General features: G+C 36.9%; 2 protein-coding genes across 4 annotated transcripts in view; one reads left to right on the plus strand and one right to left on the minus strand.

Annotated features, from left to right (window-relative positions):
- LOC131062800 (vacuolar protein-sorting-associated protein 37 homolog 1) overlaps positions 1-20,901 on the minus strand; it is a 112,960-nt gene extending 92,059 nt beyond the window's left edge. Inside the window, exons 1-2 of one of the 3 annotated variants that reach the window (XM_059210966.1) lie at positions 20,590-20,901; positions 6,057-6,314 (exon numbers count right to left, since the gene is read on the minus strand). In XM_059210966.1, the coding sequence (XP_059066949.1) occupies positions 6,057-6,314; positions 20,590-20,606 (275 nt within the window). In that variant the 5' untranslated portion in view covers positions 20,607-20,901. The remainder of the gene's footprint in view (positions 1-6,056; positions 6,315-20,589) is intronic. The other 2 variants (XM_057996540.2, XM_057996541.2) reach the window with 2 other exon arrangements.
- Positions 9,173-11,995, plus strand: LOC131065122 (uncharacterized). The gene is made up of 3 exons (XM_059210965.1): positions 9,173-11,004; positions 11,117-11,332; positions 11,435-11,995. The coding sequence occupies exons 1-3, from the start codon at positions 9,291-9,293 to the stop codon at positions 11,677-11,679; spliced, it is 2,175 nt and encodes a 724-aa protein (XP_059066948.1). The 5' UTR covers positions 9,173-9,290; the 3' UTR covers positions 11,680-11,995.
- Positions 20,902-22,106: the final 1,205 nt, after the last annotated feature.

Here is a 22,106-nt window from a genome sequence, read left to right on the forward strand (position 1 = left end):
CGATCTTGACTGTGGGTCGTAATGGCAGGCACACTCGATCATCAGCTCATGGCACTGCATTGCTGGAGGGAAGCCGGCCGCCTTGATAATGCCACTTTCAATTATTCTCCTTGCAACAGGTGATGGCTTTCCAATATAAGGGACCTCTCGAAACTTCTTCACACTGAAGTTTCCCAAGTTGGTATCTCCAATGTTGCTCCATTTTGACACGATCTTGGTCTCCAATTCTTCATTCCTTTGATCTTCCTTCATGAGAGCTGGACGACTAGTGGATGCTCTTGTCTTCGGGGTCGCCATCTTGATACCTACACAACATTTCATAATAAGCAATATACCTTGGAACGTAGAAATATAGACTGGATTTAAGTTTTAAATTTAGGAAACTTCATGATAAATCTTTGAATTATCATTTCCTAAATATAATTACGCAATTGGAAATTCAAAATTTCAAAATTTGAACATTAACCAAGGAAGTCTCGCCATACCTCCACTTGAGAACTAAATCTAAGAAATAATGCAAAATGAAGCAAGTTCGCTAGGCAAAATGTGGATCGAAGTCTTCTAGCAAATGCGCCTCCTTCATCAACTTCACCACCCTTTGGGTCTTCAACGCCTTGAGGAAAACTCGCTCCACCTCTAACCTCCAACAAAGTTCGCACTCCTTCTTGGATCAAAATTCGCACTCCTTCTTGGATCAAAATTCGCACTCCTTCTTGGATGAGATTTCACTCCTCTTCTTGGATCAAAATTCGCACTTAAATAAATGATTGAATGATGGATTTAAAATGCTTCAAAATACCTCCCTTATATAGGCACTCACTATTGCAATTGCCCATAGGCCGACTTAGAAAATAGGCAAAAATAAATAAAAATTAAATAAGAGAAGAGGCCGACTTTGCAAAAAAAATTAAAATAATACCCCAAGCACTCTCTTTTTATTTAATTTAATAATAATTAATTTAAATGCCTTTGCAATTAAAAACTTCGATTTTTTAAAGGCTTAAATTAATTATTAAATGCCCATGCGAACTTATTAAATGCCAATTTAATTAAAATATTTTAAGCTTTTTAGCGAATTTGGCATTTAATATGAGTTTTTCCAAGTACGTGCTCAAGCATGGGAATATAGTGGACATGAATAACATCGCTCTGGTCCCTGGGAGAGGGACAGGAGCGCCCTTTTATCTTTGGCCTTGCATTTCTTGCTTTTCATGTTCAAAGTTTTATCTTGGACGTCCAAAATGGCCTTTTCGCTTGGAATCTTGAGTTTGATTTATTCCATCTTTGGAAGGAGTGTATCTTAAAACATTTTCGCCCTAGTCCTTGGTGAGGGACAGGAGCAATCCCACCTTTTGTCCTTGCTCCTTGTCTTTTCCAATCGTCAATTCATTTTGCAAGGCAATCAATGACCTTCCTTGTTTGTTCTATGCACGCCTAACTCGTTTCTCCAAGACAAAATGAGCTCTTCCAAGGATATTTGCCCTGGTCCTTCAGTGAAGGACACGAGCGATTTTTTGCTTTTGAGCTTAAAATTGTCGATTCTTGAGATTAATTCCTTGTTCACTATCTTCCTAAAGACATTTCTCACTTTGCATAATCTCGCCTTGACGTGGTTATGGAAAGGAATGATTGATTCTATAGAAATCGCCCTGGTCCCCCAGTGAAGGACAGGAGCGATCTTTAGTCCATGGCACAAATCCTTAATCATATCAATATCCAATTATCTTCAAGGCGTAAAACATTGTTCCTTATTCCATCTTGAGTCTTGCAAACAAAAGTAGCACTCCAAAATGTTAGGCAATCAGGCAAATTTGAAGATTTCGCTCTGGTCCCTTGGTGAGGGACAGGAGCGCCTTAAGCCAATTTCATCAAGTTTTGTGGTTTTTTGCAACTTCGTTCTTCTTTGAAGTATTCCAAATATCATCGCCGTCATGTGCCTTGGCCTGGATTCGACCACATTTGGAAGGGAAGACTTGATAATGCATTTTTCGCCTTGGTCCCTGGGTGAGGGACAGGAGCGCCTTAGCCATTATAGGCTCCACTTGTGTTTTGCAATCTTTCAAAATTATCTTCAATGGAGCGATTATGCCTTCCTTTACTCATCTCAAACGTAAAACTTGCTTTTCCTTTGCCAAAACTTGTCTCTTAAGAAAATCGCTCTGGTCCCTGGGTGAGGGACAGGAGCTTCCTTTAAAAATCGCTCTGGTCCCTTGGAGAGGGACAGGAGCGCTTTAGTTACTTAGGTTGATTTTCTTCATTGTGGTCTATTCAAGTTATATTCAACGAGCAAAACATACTTTCCTTGTCCTCTTCAAATCGCGAAATCACTTAAATCTTGCGAGGATAATGCAAATTCAGAATTCAAGCTCCGGTCCTTCAGTGAGGGACAGGAGCGCCCTTTGTAAATCCAAGCTTATCTGTCCTTTGTTAGGCTTCCGAACTATCTTCAACGGGCTAAAAATGCCTTCTTTCATTCGTTTCAATCACAAAACTTGCTTCGTCCTTGTAAGAAAATTGCACCTTTTAGAAAATCGCTTTGGACCTTCAGCAAGGGATAGGAGCGCCCTTTTGCAACTTGGTATATTTCCTTGCTTGTCGACCTCTCAAATTATATTCAATGGACAAAACATGCCCTCCTTGATCTCTTCCAATCATAAAATTGTCTTGATCCTGCAAGGACAGTGCAAATTTGAAAATCAAGCTCCGGTCCATCAGTGAGGGACAGGAGCGCCTTTTGTCCTCAAGGTCAAATCTTTACAATTTTCATCTCGAATTTCCTTTGCTGGGGAAGATACCATCATTTTGCAAGCTATGAACAAGAGCCCAAATCCAAAAAATGTCCAGGAAAGTGTGTTTGAAGAAAATCGCTCTGGTCCCTGGGTGAGGGACAGGAGCGATTTTGTCTTGCTAAGCCAAGAGTTCAACCTTTCATTGCCAACGACTAAGTCTGGATACTCCTTTATGCTCATTTCATCCTTCATTGCGTCCTTGATGCTTCAGTTCGATCAAATGAGGCCCAAAACGATCTAAGTGAGCCATTTCGCCTTGGTCCTTCAGTGAAGGACAGGAGCGATTTGGTCTTAAACTTCAAAAACTTGTCATTTTCGAGTCTTCAAAATCTTCAAAATCTTCAATTTACGTCCAATTGCATCCCTTGGCGGCCCTGCACAAAACAATTAAAACAAGTCAATAACCAAGATGCACCAAATATCATTTTCGCCCTGGTCCCTGAGAGAGGGACAGGAGCGATTTTGCCCTTATAAGCCAAAATATCAAAAATTTAGGTCTTCAGAGCACTCCATCATGCAGGGTTAGGTCGTCTTCAAGGCCAGGAATTGGTTACCTTGCTTCCAAAAATTTGGTTAAAGTTTGCCCAGACAAAATGTATAATTTAATCATTAAAATGCTAACACTTAGACCTAACTTGAATTTGCCCTCAAAATCCTGACTGGACCCATCCCGAGACATTCCTAACTTCCTAGCAGGCTCATCCTTATTTCTAAATTGCGATCTCCGTGAGGAGGCTTAATAATCTTTCAAAATTTGACTGGAATTCGGCTTGAAAATATCAAAAGGAAACTCCTAAGGCTTAACCCTAGTCCAGACGACTCACTCACTTACTCAAAACCCTAAAAGCAGAGAGAAGAACAGGCAAAACAAAAGCAAAAAAGAGGGGGTCCCCATTTTAATGGGGCGATGTGTGAAATGGTCACAACAGGTCCACATAAATCTAAGTAAACTAATTCTAATACATCATTTGTTTTACTAGAACTACTTTGGAAAGACCCTTTTGTGTTTTTCCCTAAGGCACACCCCTTGCATGCCCCTAAATGATATTGTTTGAGTTTGGGTAAAACCTGTGACTAGTTTTTCCATAGAAGATAGGGGACAGAAATGGAGGTGTCCTATCACCAACCCTGTTGAGTTTTTTTCCCCTACTTCTCTTCCTTGCACCAATATGATCAGCCCTCCTGCACTGGTTAATGTCCAGCCCTCCATATTTCCAAATCCAATCCCTTAAATATCTCCTTGGCCTGCTTTGACTCCTCAATGAAATATCCCTTGCAAACATCAATGGTACCATCCAAAGGCTAATTCAGAAGGTGACGAAATGAGAGTTGGTATGGCACCATTTCAAAAGTGTCTGTTACTCCTCTCTCACATCCAGTAACAGAATGAAAACCAGGTTACCCATCAAAATTGTCTCAAGCATCAAATTGGATTGCATAAACTTGTTAAGACAAAATTATCTTTATCTTCAAAAACAGAAGCAAAGCAATCGAACAGTTTATCTCTAAAGGCCAAAAAGTGCCTTGCTGATGTAACACAGCAAAAAATCTAAGCAAGGAAGTGAAGCTTCAAAAGGCAACTGGTCATTCCTATTTAATGCCAGTAAGAAGCAATGCAATTTAGTGCCGATTCCACTCAAAATTCATACAAAGTAATCCAGTTGGGATACCCACCATATGGAAACCTTTGCCAATCAATAAATCAGATGAGAGGCAATACAGCCTACAACATGCTAGCTCATCACTACACCTAATATTGTTTTTGGATGCTCTTCTGTTTATTGCTGTTTTTATGCTGTTGTTGGCGATGTTAATTGACTTTATACGCTGAAAAGAAAGCATTGAAAGATAATTGTAGCTTCTTAATTACAATATCATTACTCATATGTAACTCTGTTTCGACCATCTTTTTGGGTTCCTCCCCTGTAAAGTGCAGATTCCCTCTTTAATATAAATTTTTGCTACATGCAATCGTTTATAATCAACAACTAATTTCACTTGTATCAAAAAAGGAAAAAGGGAAAGCTTATTTTCTTCAACAGATGAATAATGGACCATATGATCTGGATCAACTTCCTCTTCAACAATAAAAACCAGCAAACCTTGGAAAATAATTGAATCAAAATAAGAAAACCCATTCAAATTGGATCTTTTTGAAATTGCAATGCTCAATCCACTTTGCAGATCATGTTACAAACACATTATTCAATGCATCAAAGGAGAAATATTATTATCTAATGGAAGTTTACTTGTCTGAAGGACACTTTTTTACACTAAACTACTCTATATCCAGTGGTGAGACAATACCAAGCTGGATCCACAAACCCAAACCAGGATCCGTACAAAAACTGGTAACTTAGATGTAAAACAGAATTTGGTTCCCAGTCTCAAATAAAATAGAAATCTAAAATTATTTTTTTAGCTCTTGCCTTTGAACGCTAGGTTCTTTAAGCTTTTTTAGTTTTCCTGTAATACTCTTATTGTTGCATGGTCTTCTCTTAGGAAAAGGGAATCCCGAATCTACCTATAGATAGTTTCCACCAGAGATTTTGCAAAGACCCCAGTTAATCCTCCAACTAGCTGATATATAGCATAGTCATTAGGTAAGAAAATTTATTTAAACAGAAGGAGACAATGGTTGAGAAACTAAGCATTTCAAAACAAAGGTTCACTAAGGTAAAAGTGTATTGAGGTTGGGAGCTTTGACTCCTAAGGAGTGAGATATTATAACATATAAAAGGCCACAAAATTTAATTAGACTATACACTGCAGCTATATTTGTTGATAATTTTCATAGGGATTCCAAGTCGTACCACCTTCATTCTGCACGGCATTTCTAATCCTATTCACTTTCAGCACCACCATGCCTTTCCTCACGCTATGTTCTTAGTGACAGCCCAAATCACAAGCATAACTCTAAAAGGGAATGAAGAGTCCCACTGCCCCTAGTTACTTTATGGTGGTGCTGATCTGCCATGCAGAGGACGTCATCTTAATTTTTAAACATTACAAATTTACAACAATAAAACAACTGAGAAAACAAAGAAAATGTTTGGACTTGTTTAGAGTTTAGGCTATTTGCAAATTCCAGATCACACACATTCCAGGCCAATTATGGATAGATTTGTTATGTATTAACTATAAAGTAAACAATAATAAAATGAAAACCGAAAATACGCAGCAGCCATGACCAACTTATCACAGACCACAACACTGTGGTACATTCATGATTCCCTTCAATATGTTTAATTAGCTTTTTTAGCTCACCTTTTTTCTGCCAGAAGAGAAAATACGAGTCCTCTTGTTTCTGGAGATAGATCAGAATAAAATGGAGATTGAGGTCGGGGTGCAGGACATGTATTTGTGCAATCACCTGCTCTCTGGAATGAATTGGGCCCAGCTGGAATTAAATTATTTGGTAATGGAGGGTAACACGTTTCTGTCAACGAAGATAACACAGAAGGTTGATACCATGACTGAGCTGAGATGTTTGGAAAAGTTGGTTCTGTTGGGTGTTGTGCTCCCCTGAAAATCACAAACACAAACATAGTCAAAACCTAAAGATAAAGAAAAATGAAAGTTCAGGTTGCTTAAGGGGGACAAAAAGAATTCCGGATCTGACAGTAAAAATGCTTCTTACACTACAAAAGCATTATGATAGAATTTATTTGTGTTTAATAAAAATGAAGAGAAGCCAAATTAAGACTTAGAACTGCAAAGATGACTAGATAAAACAAAAATGAACTTGAACGCAATATTAGACATATTCCTAGAAAAACCATAGAGAATCATGCATGTGACTAGTGACAATCACATCATGATTGGTGACTTGACATTGGCAAGTCTGGATGGCCTTGTCTTTAAACACCTTTAACTTCATGAGATAGACATCCTCCTATGCATCAAGAGCCTTCAAGTAATCAAAGCAAATTAAGCACCAGGGTAAAAAGGTATATTTATAGTTATACAATACAGCCATCTTATTCAATCCCCTGATATCTATGTTACATGGGTACAGATATGGGCATAGATGTGAGTAGGACATTGAACATAGATAGAGCAATCTTTTAGAAAACCCCAGATACAATACAGCTGGTATACAACATATGAAAAAATACTACAAGTGTAAAACATTTAAATACCATTGATTTAAATATAACCACTTCATCCCCCCCAACCTGCCCAGATACACACAGGTGCATATCAGATATGGATTTGAATATGATGTGGCACAGCTATCTACTTGTCTAAATATAAGCTCCCATCTGGGCCATATACACTATGTCCTGTTACGGGACCAAGCTGTCTGTATCTGGTTTAGGACTATAAGAAACCATTCAAATTATGTCAAACAAATAAAACATTAAAAAGGAGTAATTTTGTTGCAAACAAAATACATATAAAGCTAAAAAAACTAAACAAACAAAAAAATTGTTATAAAATAAAAATACAAACAATAGTTTATATCATAGAAACCACAGTCGGGAAAAAAACGCGTTTTTTCCCGATTAATCGCGGATCGGATGGAATGCCGATGAATACCCCAAAATCGCGCAAAAAAATCGTTGACTTTTTTCAACGATTTTTTAACGATTTTTTACCGATTAAATCGCGCAAAAATTGCGCCGAAAATCGTCGAAAATCGCCAATAAAATGCCACGTAAAAAATAACCCTAAACCGCGCGAAAACCGTCTGCTTTTTTTCTTTATAACAGTTTCGCGCTTCGGGTTTTCCATATCTCGCCCGATAACTTGCAGGCTGAGAGTGCGGTTTACGGTTTGCACGCTGAGAGTGCGATAACTCCTCGCTGGTGTTGCTACGCTAGTTCGCTCCAGTTCTTTCCGGCTCCTTCACCGAACTGGGCTACCTCTCCCCACCGCCATTCTTCACCTCGCTGGTGTTGCAACACTTCCAGGTATTTACGGTCAACATACATTCTGTGATATTGTAGATAGTTGTTCTGGGTTAAACTGTAATTATTTTTCTTATCAGAAAAACATTTCAGATTAAACTCCATTATCCATCATCAAGATTTTGAGAACGAGCACAAGAAGAGAATGAACAATAGTAAATTACAGACCCCCGCAAACTAAGTAGAGGGAAAGGGAGGTGATGCAGAAACCAGGAGACCACAAAGAGTAAAAAATAAGAAAAAAGCAACTGTTGTGGATGAGAGAAGATAAAGGAAAAAGATAAATACAACAAGGAAGTAAACATATAGAAATTGAAATTACAAATATGACTAGACAAATCTACAAACAAAGGCATAGGTGCACATAAGCAAATATATGCATCCACAGTTTAACTCAGAAAAACTATAAAATGAAATACAAATTTTAAGTTTCTGAATCAAGTACTCAAGGAACCCCAAAAAGATAAGTTGATCCTACATTCATTTATTCAAAAATCACAAGATGCTGAGAATATTGGCCTCAGTTAATTGGGGACCCTTTAGTTGAGTTACAGTTTTGGGACTTCATTGAGTTAACTGTTTGATACTGCACAACAGATTTTTTAGCATTCTCGATGGTACCAAGCATGACCTGAATATGGGGCAATATTTCATGGTTCTAGAATGTTCAATCATGTTCCAATATTATCTTGCTGAGGGTAACATAATATCTCCAAGATAGTATCACCAACCTCTCCAACTCACGCTAGTCCTTTGGTGACAGTGAATCCTGGATTGAAAACTACTTATTTTTTAATATTCCCTCAGACAAAATATTGCATCCTACTCAATCAATATTCTAATAAACAAGGGAACACAGAAGAATATCAACTATCAAACTGAATTTGAATACTCATGGAATCTCTTTTGGTAAAAATTTACTTCAAGTCCTAAGACCTTCCTCTACCACAGATGTACATATTCCATTTTAAGAGGCTGCCCAATATCTTATCCAGGCGCTTCCAAAGTCTGTTGAGACCCCAATACAATCCTTGCAAAGCATTCACCTGCAGGATTCCTGCATGTTAGACCTTCAAAATCTCTCACCATTTTAATTATGGCTTAAGTTACCTCCAATTTCTTTTTGGTTTCCAATTGGCATTTCACTTTACATTTATAGAAGCAATTTTTATTGATTGCTGCCTTTTAATTCTAGCCAACTGATTTCATTCATTAAGTAGCATGACAGGAATTTTTTTAATTATAACAAACACATCACTCTTCACTCTACATGACTCAATCTTCAATAAAGAGAGCAATCACATATACAATGACATCGCCAGCCAAAACAGTGACAAATGCAAGGCCAGTTTGGTAAGGGCCAGTCTCCCAACAAGCAAGGGAGCAAGTGACATCAAGCACCATATGATTGCAAGATTTGTTATTTTAATTTGAGATGATAAGGAAAAGCATTACAATGATGATGGTCTGTAACTTCACTAGATCCTATTTGTATCACTGGTCTTGGAATTAAAATGTCTTTTGCATACTGCTTCAAAAAATTTAAAAACTGAGTGTAATGTTTTTGCAGAACTAATTCTTGATCACCATGCCACGCCAAAAAGACTTTGCATGGACACATTGCACAGCAATTCCTGGTAGCACGAAGGTCAAGTGCAATTGGTGTCAAGATGAGATCGGTGGTGGAATTTATCGTTTCAAATGGCATTTGTCAAAAGAACGAGGAAATAACACCGAGATATGCAAAAAATGCCCTGCAGATGTCTCGTATCAGGCAAAGCAATCTCTTGAAGGGATTGCTGAGAATAAGGCCAAAAAGGCAAGAATTGGGGTTGAACTAGGTTCTTCTTCTACAAATCCTAGGATGCATGATTTGGGTGAGGATGGTGAAGATGGGAGTTTCAGGGAATCTGGGTCGACACATAATTCTATAGCACGTGGACCAAACACAGGTGGAGGAAACACTAATGCTTTCTTCCAACCTCGTACCACACCAGGATCACAAACCACTTTGGAGAGTACAGGATGGAGGAAAACTGTCACTGAACAAGCAAAGAAGGCAATTGCTAATTATTGGTACTCCTCTCACACAGCATTCCATGCTTCCAGAAATCCATATTGGCAACCCATGGTAGATGCTATTGCAGCTGTAGGTCCTGGGTTTCAAGCCCCATCTTGTGAATCATTGAGGGTTGGTATGCTGAAAGATGCAGTAGAGGATGTTCAAGATGTTGTTAAACAACATCGATTGCAGTGGGCTAGAACCGGTTGCAGCATCATGTCAGATGGTTGGACAGATAGAAGGAACCGAACTCTCATTAACTTCCTTGTCTCTTGTGAGATTGGCACTGTTTTTTTGAAATCTGTGGATGCATCTAATATGATGAAATCCACAAATGCATTGTTTGAGATGTATGACGTGGTAGTTACGGATGTAGGGCCACAAAATGTGGTTCAATTTATCACAGACAATGCTGCTGCTTGTGTTGCTGCAGGGAGACTTCTGACAGATAAATATCCTTCCATGTTTTTTACACCATGTGCAGCACATTGCCTTGATCTAACCCTAGAGGACATTGGCAAAATTGAATGGGTTAAGGTTGCATTTCAGAAAACTCACAAGGTTACCAAATTTGTTTATAATCACACAAGGGTTTTGGCTATAATGCGCTCTTTCACAGGAGGCAAGGAGCTAGTTCGACCAGGAGTGACAAGATTTGCAACATATTTCCTTGCATTACAAACATTATGTGAACAAAAAGGTAATTTGAGGCGAATGTTTGTTTCAGCTGAGTGGATGGAGTCTGGTTTCACAAGTCAAGCAAATGGCATAGCAGTGGCAGAGTATATGTATTCTACCACATTTTGGGAATCTATTGAACAAATTGTAGAATTTTCAGAGCCTTTAGTAAAAGTCTTGAGACTAGTGGATGGAGATAAACCCCCCATGGGATATGTGTATGAGGCTATGGATAGGGCCAAGGAGGTGATAAGGAGTAAGATGGAAAATAACAGAGATAAGTATATGCCGTTGTGGGACATAATTGATAGGAGATGGGATGGACAAATGCACACTCCTCTCCATGCTGCAGGATATTTTCTCAATCCTCTGTTATTCTATAAGACTGACTTCCTGGAAATTGATGCTGAGATCAAACAAGGCTTCTTCAAGTGCATGGAAAAAATGTTTCCTGACTTGGAAAAATTTGATGCGGCTACGATAGAGCTGGAAATGTACAAGCATGCTAAGGGCTTTCTCTCTTCTAGGGCTGCTATACAAAGCAGAAAGACAATTCAACCAGGTAGACTCTATAAACTTTTGACAATCTCTTTATTTTGCCAACCATTAAGTTTGTTAAGATTATAACATACTCTTAGTCTTACAATATCATCTCCATATAATGTGTTTTTCAGCTGCATGGTGGGCTTCTTTTGGAGATGAAATACCAAATTTAAGGTGGATGGCGGTGCGTATTTTGAGCCAACCATGTAGCTCATCAGCTTGTGAGCGTAATTGGAGTGTGTTTGAACACATACATTCTAAGAAACGCAACCGCCTATCACAACAACGACTAAATGACTTGGTATTTGTTCATCACAACCTCCGCTTGAAGATAAGGAAAGCTCAAGGTGAGAATATTAATATATAGTTGCAGTTTTTTGACTTTTATTCACTATTCATTGGTTTTTCATTTGTAAGGGAAACACTAATTTCTACATGGGCAAAATCAGGAACTATTGAGGAATGCTTGCCAATTGACCTCGATGAGATATATCCAGAGTGCGAGTTGATTGCTGCTGATGATGATGATGATGATGATGATGATGTTGATGATGATTATGTTGTTGCTGATCGTCCGCTTGTGTCTGAAGATTTTGATATCATGAGGCAAGCCAACTTTCGTCCTGAATGGGTTGAAGGAATTAGGACAGGCTCTTACCCAGGAGCTTCATCATCAGGGCCTCCTGCTCTCTAGCATGTCATTGCCTACATTTGAGATTTTGGAATTTTGTACTTAGTTTACAGGTTGACTTTATTCAAAGTCACAAACTATATTGTAATTGACATTTTGACATCTATCACCATCTAGATATTATTTATGGTGTAGTATATTTTGTGGAACGTAATCAGTGATATGAATATAAACAACAAAAATCTATTTCCTGCAATTCATGTTTTCAAGTGTCTATTTTATTTGCCTACAATATCTCTATGCTATGGAAATACCCTAAAATATATAAAAAAAGTAGTTTTTGATTGTTTTTCTGCAATTTTTTACGTTTTTTTGTATATCCGATTTTTTCCCGATTTTTTCCCGATTTTTTGAAAAAATCTTGTACTTTTGTTTTGCCGATTAATTCCCCAAACGATTATTGTTTCCTTGGTTTATATATATAAACAAGGACTGATGTTCTATACTTTTTGGTGTATAAAGTATATATGTGTTGATTCCATAAGATTCACACACAGTAGCATGCCACAAAGTTACTCAGAAACAAATATATGTGTGTTTCTATCAATGTCATATTCAGAAGACTCGCACACAGGAAACAGTCACTCAAAAACAAATAAATGTTTTTATATATCCCAGCAGTAACAATATAGAGGTTTTGACAATTTGTCATATTCATATATGATACTACATAAGTTTCCATGAAATACTTAATATAAATAAACATAATTTCTAGTCATTAATCAGCCCTAAACACATTTGAAATGTGACCAAAAATGTGCTGCAGCACAAAGCAGAAACAAAAACCTAACTATGAAATCCAGATGCATAGTAGGTATCAAAAACAGTGTTGCTTTCAAGCTTTCTCCTCTTTGTAATAGGCATCTGTTTTACTTCCACTTTTTTGGCTGCTCTATAATTTTCCATGGATATAAAGAGTAACTTATACAGACCATATCCAATACATCAAACATTCCAAGCCTGTACCACTATGTGGATACTGTCTGAACATTGTTCAGGTCACTATCTAATCCAGATATGTATCAGATACAGGATACATATATCTAGGAGGGGGAAGAGAAGTATCTGATAACTGCCTGCAATGAACAGATTCACAAAGATCCCAATCCATCCTTGTCACAAGATTAAGATTAACAGTGTAGCAAATATGCATATCTTCGTAAGATAATCATGTGGGTGCAGTCTCATGTTCCAGATTTATACAATGGCCCACTCCTTACTGAAAGAGGATAGTTTCAATCATGAGTCAAAACAACATTGTAACCCTTCTTACAATTCTATATATCCTTTATAAAATCAACATCAAATTGTTCCAAACAAAACCACAGAGGCAAAAATGTTCCAAAATTTCATGTAACATTATTAATATCATATGCTAGCATAAATATCTTAAATATATCTATCTAAAAGACACCTGAGAGATATCAATCTTGACGTGCCTATCTAACCTACTTGTCAAACTCTATATATAGGCCTTGGCATGTTTTAGATAGATGTAGTTAGAATATCGATGCTAGTTATAGCATTTAAAAAAAAATATAGAGTACTTAAATATTTGAATTATATCTTTTTTATTATGCCGTGTAAAATTTTAATACCTTACAGAGTACTATAATTATATATAAATTATTAACAATATAATTTTCAAAGAATAATTAGCTATTTATGATATCATTTTTTTTAAGCTTTGACTTATAAGTTTTGTTAGCCACCCAATGTATATTCAAATTTCGATATGTCAGCAGCAAAGAGGTTTTTGTGAGCACACCCACACCATTACAACCCCCAAGCTGCCAATGTAGTTATACCTTGATGTGATAACAATAAATATTATTCTTATGTTATATGCCTTTAGAAGTATAAATAATTGAATATACATATATTTTTATAAGTGTTCTCTATCAGGGGATCTTGAAATTCCGCTTTATCCATATCTAACTCCATACCTATATCAAATAGCAATTTGTTTCCATCCAACTCTGCTAAAACACAAATAGCATAATCATAATTTATTGCCACACCTTGAGGCACATTAGTTCAGCTAACAAGCATTATTCTTGAGAGTTGGTACAACAATTCATTACCATAGCAATGACATAATTACTAAAAGTCAAGATATATCTTGGATGCACATAGACAATATAATGATGTATTTTGATGTTAATTAGTTGTATTATCATTTTTAATGTGGGTGTTTCTATTTGGCACAAAGGTACAGATGTTGCCCCTAGTGAAATTAAGCAAGTTGTATCCGGTACAATAGTGCAGTTTCTGTGCATTTGATAATATTGCTTTCTTTGGTTTTTCACTAGTCTGAACGAGCTCTTTTTTTGGTCAGTGTTGTAGAAGGCATTTGAAGCAAAATACTTTGTCATACAAGTTCATGTTTGGTGAGAATTCTATGATTTGGTGTATGAGTTGAAAGTTGAGTTGGCCCCGGACTCTGTAAATTTTTCCCACAAGTCAAACAAGCAACCTGATCAGACTGCACTTCTCTTAAGTCTGATGTGTTTATAGATATTGCATACATGTGGCATTTCCGCATATTTTCACTATTTATTACCCAGAATTTCTAGTTGTATAATTCGGCTACCTACAATTATTGGGAGATACAAACTGTTGAAAAATCGCTTGAAATCATTTCGCATATGGTTTAGGAATTTCAACATATGTTCATGTCAATAACCAATTCCAAGTCTCCCACAATATCTATTCACAAATAGCTTTTCATTCCCTTCTTTCTAAAATTACAACAGAATCATGTTTGAAACACAATGCCACTTAATATAGTTCAGATCATTCAATGATAGAGAAATCTTTCCATCTTTCCACAACATTAACACGAATTTACAATAGATGTTGATTCTCTTTAATAATGAAAAAATAGAATTGCCAAAGCAGATCATGTATCCAAACTATACAGTGAACAACATCCATGTTTCAAAACAGAAATTTATGATTACTAGTTCAAAAACAAACTATACACTTTAGTATAAAGTCAATGGAAAGCCTGAATATATTAAAATCAGGCTGCAAAAAGGAATAAGATGATTCTGAGAATAGCTTCCAATAGTTTGTACAGAATTGTATAACAATTTTGTCCAACGGTATCATTCCATAACCAAAACAAAGTCCCTCCTAACCTACCAGAAATTTAAACTTCAAAAAAAGAATGAAAACTGTTGCTTGCAAAAAACACTTTCAATAAACACAAATCAAAATGAGCATGCAAGGACATAAAATTCAATTGCAATTCAAGAAACAGCTATAAAAGATAAATAAACTAGTATATCTATCTAAAAAATGCCGATATTAATCTCAAGCTATTTATTTACTACATACATACATGGACACATAAATTTACTTTTTATTGAAGAATTATTCTATTTTACCTACATTCTTTGCTTTATTTTTTATTTAAAAAGTTAATCTTTGGTAACACGCTTGTTTTACTTTTGTATGTAACTTTTAATTTAATTTTTGAAAAAACCACTATTCATAATTTCAGTAATTTTTTTGTTTTGTTTTTACTTTGAAAAGTGTAGTAAATACTATGTACCATGTTACTTTTTAATAGTTTCATTTGTAGGCATTAATATGTATTTTAAAATTTTGATGCTTTTATATTTAAAAAATGATTTTGGCTCTAAATAGTTTTTCTTTCATGGTCACAACATCAGCCGGTTGCCCCCCCGTTGCCACTAGAGTTACACCTATCAGCGTCAAGATGACCTAGAAAATGTAAGGCAATGACTGAATCTATTAATTCATACATATAAGAAATCAAAATACTTGAGCTTTTGCTGTGAACAGAAAAAATATTAGACGACAAAACAATATGACATATGGGATAGACATAAGAATGCACTTGAAACACCTAAAATTTCAGCTTAAATTTTAGGAAAAGGGGAAAAAATAGTGTGTTAATAGATTTTCTAAATTCTATAAATGGCAAACAAAATACCAGCCCACCATGGCCTACATGATTCATGTGTTCAGTCTTAAGTTGAAGGATGGTTTTAGTGAATATAAATTTTGATATACTGATGTTCTTTTGCATAAACCTCTAGGTCTTATAGGACCTGAGTCAACCTTATTGAATTTGAGGCAATTTAATCCAGTCTGTTTGCTTTGTCAATGAAAATTATTAATGGATATGAACCTCTGTTTCTGCAGATTTTAACACCATTATCTGGGTCCTCTGATCCTGCAACTCATATTTTCAGATTGAAAACTAGAACAAAAGATCATTATTCAGAATCTTTTTTTTTCAAAACAAAGAAGATTCGATACAGCCTCATAACCATTGGATAACTCAGAATTGAATCAGAAAAAGATGAAGAGAAAATATGTCTATAATAGAATGTGAAGTTTTGAATATTAAGACTCAAAAATAGCAGCCAATATCCAACCAAAACTAGGTTTCTATTAGACAGGGAAATACCTAGCAATCACTAAAATTCTCTTATTTCTCTTGGGTGGGCGTAGCAGGTAACAAGCTGCTCCCTAGGTTTCTTTACAAAACTTTTTATAGTTCATTGATACAAGTGACAAGGCTGACATTTTGGATGTTTCTTCTAATTTCCATGGTTCAAGAGATACTCCATTCCTTCATCTTGTACCTCAAAGTATTCTCTACCATGATGCATTACATTCCAATCATATTGCCAAGGTCTACCTAATAGCAAATGACATGCCTCCATCGGCACCACATCACAACACACCCATCCACATAAGGACCAATTTTGAAAGCAACAAGACAAGATTTATCTACAGGTACACTTTGATCCTTCTTCAACCAATGGTTAGATTTTGGAGTGCAAGCAAACTACAATTTACTCTCCATTTTTGTACTCACCAAATTGTAGGTAGATCCACCATCAATGATCACCTAGCACACTTTGACTTTGCACTTGCATTTCATTCAAAAGACACTCTCCCTCCTCCAATTAACTTCAAGGTTTCCATTTCTTATTAGCATCAAATTCTCTCCCATCTCTATTTCAACTCCTTTTGTCAAGTGTTCTCCTTCTTGGGCCACCAACACCTTTTGGAATTTTGAGAACAATCTATAGCCTTATGGGCTTTATTACAAATAAAAAAATTTAAGGGCATCCAATCTCTATCTCCAAAAATATGGTCATCCTTGTCCCCTAAGACTAAAGCCTCCCATTCCTTGAAAGTGCATCTTTACATTACCCTTTGGTTCTTCTCCTTTGGCAGGTTTGAAGAAGTTTCCTCTTCCACTATTCTAGTTGCCTTCACCCCTTTTACTCGCATCTTTATTTTTTCAATTCAATTTCTCTTCTATATTTAAAATATATTCATATGCTTCAACCCATAGAAACGAGACTCGGACTCGGCACGGCTGACTCAACTCGGGACTCGGCAAAAAACCGGCATGACTCGACAAAAAACTAGTTTCTAGTGAGTCTCGCCTAGAGGGAGTTCTTGGAGAGTCCCGAACCCCTGAGACTCGGCTAGGGCCACTTGGCTAGAGACTCGCCAGGACTCAGAGAGTCCTGGCGAGTCTTGGAGCTATGCTTCAACCATAACATGCACCTTCACAAAGACGAACACATCCTTAAGTTGAAACTTAAAGCCATTGGCATATTGGATTGTAGCTTGGCCTTGCATATGCCTACATTGGCTGATCTCTTTGTTTTAAGTTCTAAGAAAAATAAAATTACTTATGTTGGTAATCAAACTTGGCAAGAATCAAACTCTCAGATGTTTCAACATCTTAGGCCATGGGCTAATTTTTTCCTTTACTTGTCTTCTTATCAAAAGTTGCCCATTCTCCCACCATCGAGCTGCATGCAACTTCAATTTAAAGGTTGAAAACTTCACTCTTTTAGGATTATCCTCATCAATGTCTTCCATCTTGAAATACTCCTCCAACTCCTAAACCCAAGCAAGAATTAAATGTGGCTTGTGTTCGCCTTTAATGTTTGATATATCAACTTTTATACTTTGGAGCCTTGCCACATCATAACTTCAACAAGCCTTTCCCTAGGGCCTGCTAACCTAGCAGCATTTCTCAAGTTCTTTTATTCCTCTTTAGACTCGTCCAAATTTAATCTAGCCTTTCCCTAGGGCCTATCTACGAAAGGTAAAGGCAACCTACAACTCGATATGTCAATGGTCTTGAGTTTCAACTTCAAAATTAGCTTCCTTGGTGAACGTGCCTAATGTGGGCAAAGCATATATATATTCTTAAAAATCAAATGAGAAACCAAACCAAAAAAAGTAAAATGGTACGTAAAAAGGGTGATGGCAACCAGAGCACGAGAAGAGAAATTTTCTCCAAACCTACCAAAGAAGAAGAATTATTAGGTAATGTGAAGCCAAACTTTCCAAAAAGGGGAGGCTTAAAAGGTAAGGGGCAAAGACAACAATCTTCTAAAGATTGGAATCCCTTGAGATGTTTTATACCCCAAAAGTGATAGTGGCCCAAAAGAAGAAGAACCCTTGACACAACAAGTTGAAATAGAGACAAGAAAAACGCTAATGCTAGGAAAAACCTTGATATTTTGGGGACAACAAAACCCCTAAAGGTGATTGGAGGAGGAAGAGCACCTTCAAAACAAAATGCAAGGTAGAAACAACATGTGCCAAGTGATCATTGATGATGGATCTACGAAAAATCTAGTGAGTATAAAAATGGTGAGCAAATTGTAGCTTGCTCGCATTCAAAAGTCTAAACCTTACAAGATCTTTTGGTTGACAAAAGATTATACTATACTAAAAAATAGTGCCTTGTTGCTTCCAAAATTGGCCCTTATGTGGATGAAGTGTCATTGACATGGTGTCAATGGATGCATATCATTTGCTATTAGGTAAACCCTACCAATATGACCGGAATGTAATCCATCATGGTAGAGAGAATACTTATGAGATACAACACAAAGGAATGAAACATTTCTTCTAACCATGGAAAGTAAAAGAGTCATGCAAAACGTCAACTTCATCACTTGTATCAATCAGCTATAAAAAAAAATCTACAAAGAAACCAAGGGAGCAGCTTGTTACCTGCTATATCAAGAGAACCAAGGGAATTTTGCCGACTGGTACATATTTTCCTTTCTTATAGAAACAACCTTGGCTGGAAATTGGGTGCTGGTTTTCAATTCTTAATATTCAGAGCTGTATGTTTGATTGTAAACATATTTTCTATAGATCTTTTCCTAATTAAATACTAAGTTATCGGGTAGCTATTAGATTGCATGTAATTTCTTTAATTCTGAGTAATGATACCTTTGTTCTATTCTGTAAGAATTAGTTTTCAATCTGCAAATATGAGTTGCAGATATCAGGGGAACTAGCTATGGTGTTAAAGTCTGCAGGAGCAGAGGTGTGTCTACATCAATTATACTGCAATTTGATCAGATTGTGACAAATGGAAAAAATATATTTCCAAACAATGAACACAAATCAGCATGCGAAAATTATGTCCACATATCATTGAACAAGCAAAAGTTTAACTATATTTGAGGTCAGATTACTACAAAATACACAAAAATTGGGTTACTCTAAGATACCTAGTAAAACTAAAAAATAATTCTTCAAACAGTGACCCCTTCAATATTTATTTATAAAATCAAGCACTTTGAAGGGCGGCAATAACAACATGAAAGGGTACAAAACCCTAATCATGCAGTTTAAACCAAACTTTAGCAGTGACGCAAGAAATTTAATTTGAGACAAGTAGCATGATCCCTGCAACATCTTAAAAGATAAAATGTACAAGTTGAAAAAAAAAGGCAGCATTAATTTCAGTCTAACAGCTAGGACCAAAACATAGAACGCCCCGTTTGCTGCTAGGATGCTCTTCCACTAAGCTATTTTTCCTTTTACGGCCCAGAATGTAGATTTCTGGAGTGATCGACAACTAATCTACTCATTTTTTGCTGTCCTGGTGTGTAGATTGCTCTTCCACTAAGATACAGGTACGTTTGTTGCCCAGAATATAGATTGTTCTTCTAATTCCACTAGGTGTTCTACAGCACAGCGTGTAGATTGTTGTTTCAATTGCTCCGATGTTGCTCTCTACAACTAAGCTGTTATTTCCTTTACCCCCAGGAGAGCAGATTACTCTGCCATTAAGATACCGGTGCCTATAAAGCCCCGAGTGTAGATTGTACCTCTAATCCCTCCGACATGCCCTGTAGCCTGGAGTATACATTGTTCTTTCAATTCCTCCAAGTCCAGGGTGTTCTAAAATTAAGCTGCATGCCATAACAGAAGAGAGCATAGACTGATCTTCCAAGCCCTCCAAGATGCTCTAAAACTGAGCTACTAGTTCTTTTATTGACCTGGAGAGCAATTAGTATACTACTAAAAAATATAAGTGCCTATACAGCCTGGAGCATTCATTGTTCTTCCAATTCTTCCATGATCCTCTACAACTAAATTACTAGTCTCTTTAAGGCCTGAAATTAAAACTACACGTGTAAATCGTTCTTCCAATTCTTCCCTGATCCTCTACAACTGAATTACTAGTCTCTTTCCGGCCTTAAGTTAAAACTAGAGTGTAATTTGCTCTTCCAAAAAAGCCCCACAAGTCCCACGAGCGTTGTAACTATAATTTGAAGTGAAACCTGTTCTTCCAACAACCCCTCAAGCTACTCAAGTCTATACCGCTCCCATAGTATACTAACTCTCGTGGTCCAGTCACCTAAGACTCTTAAAATCTGCAGAATTATGTGTTTTTCCAATACACAAAACAACAAAAACCTTTAAAAAGCAGGTAATTAACCCTAACGAAGTCGTTGGAGCCAAATTTACAATCCTTAAGCAAAGAACCAAAAAAATGCCTGAAAAATATACAAACGCGACTCATCCGAGCCATCCACGTTGCATTCGAACATATTCTGCTAAATTTGAAGTAAAAATAAAGTTAAGAAATCGAACCAGAAGGGTTGAAACATTGCGTTGGCGAGGTCTCGACAGCAGGCGCAGTTGTTAGAACGGTTGGAAAGCTCCAAAACAATGGAGAATTCCGGCTGTAAAATAGCGGAATGTTTGTACAAAAATCTGGCCTGCCAAATTCTAATCTAACCTGTACTGGAGGAAATTATTGAAGGCACTAGGCGCTCACGGGTCGCTGTTATTCGTTTACCTTTACATACGCGGCATGTCCATTTCTAATTCAATCACCTCGCTTCCTTGACGCGAGGGTTTTTTGGGATCTTTATGCTTTCTTTAGAAATAGCGCCAAGAGATCTGCTCTTCTATTTTCTTTTCTCTTTTTTTCTTTTTTTTTTTAAGTTAAATGGTTCGAATAATTTATTTTTTCAAACCGCCCACCCGGTTTTGTCCCCACAAGGAATAGGGTGGGTCGTTATCGAGGGATATATCCTAACCTATAACTTTAACCTTTAGGAGGGGACTGGTTTTTTAAATTAGTGTAGTCACATAAATCTGTCCACTTAATTAAATGAATACTTAGTATTCATTTAATTAAGTGGACAGATTTATGTGACTAATTGCCCCGGTCAAGTCAAAGCGTGACAGTTGATGTCAGTTGGTCGCTTGGACATGATAAAGTCTGAGTAAGTGAATCAAAGTGACCTGATGTGACTTAGACAATTGATGTAATTGTCCGATGAAGTCAAGGTATATGAAGCAAAATACTCGTTGAGACGTAGACAATTGATGTAATTGTCCGTTGGATTGTGTTTGATTGGTTGATCAATTGATAGTGTGTGCATGTGATGGATGGCTGTGGGGAATCATGGCAGTCCCGTTGAGACTAGGTCATTATGATAAATGCCTGATGTAGTCTAGGATTACCATAATCGATTACCTGTTGAGACCCGAAGATACTTGATCAGAGTATCTGTTGATAGTCTAGGTGTGTGGGAGTCGATGTATCTGTGTAGACAGAGCAACTTGCTGGATTGTGTGGATGAATGAGGATGGGAAGCGATGAAGGGATTAGGATGATGTTGATGATCAAGATAGGGAGGGTGAGGGGGGATTTGATGTTAGATAGAAGATATGGAGGACTAGGATCGAGTCCTATGGAAGAAGATGAGTAAAATAGAGTATGCATTATTATGACTACGTATGCATGATATGCAGCTATTATGAATGTATGGATGGGTGGAATGCAACGAAATGCAATATATACAAATGAGATGGAATGACGATCCATGGTGCTTTATTTTTCATCATTGAGCTTTAAAATGTTGTAAGAAAATACAAGCAACTTGACATAAAGATTCAAGATGACCAGAGTATTTCTTACATGGATTTTTATATAGCAAGTTAATACAAGCAACTTGATATAATGGATCAAGTTGACCTGAGTATTGCTTGCGGAACAGACAAGGATTATCACCGTTCATGCATGACTTGGATCGTCCTCCTTGATCTTAGGCTGATCATATCCTGAGACAAGTGCATACCGTAATAAGAGATAAAAC

This window comes from Cryptomeria japonica, chromosome 9 (assembly GCF_030272615.1).
Source record: "Cryptomeria japonica chromosome 9, Sugi_1.0, whole genome shotgun sequence".
NCBI lineage: Eukaryota > Viridiplantae > Streptophyta > Pinopsida > Cupressales > Cupressaceae > Cryptomeria > Cryptomeria japonica.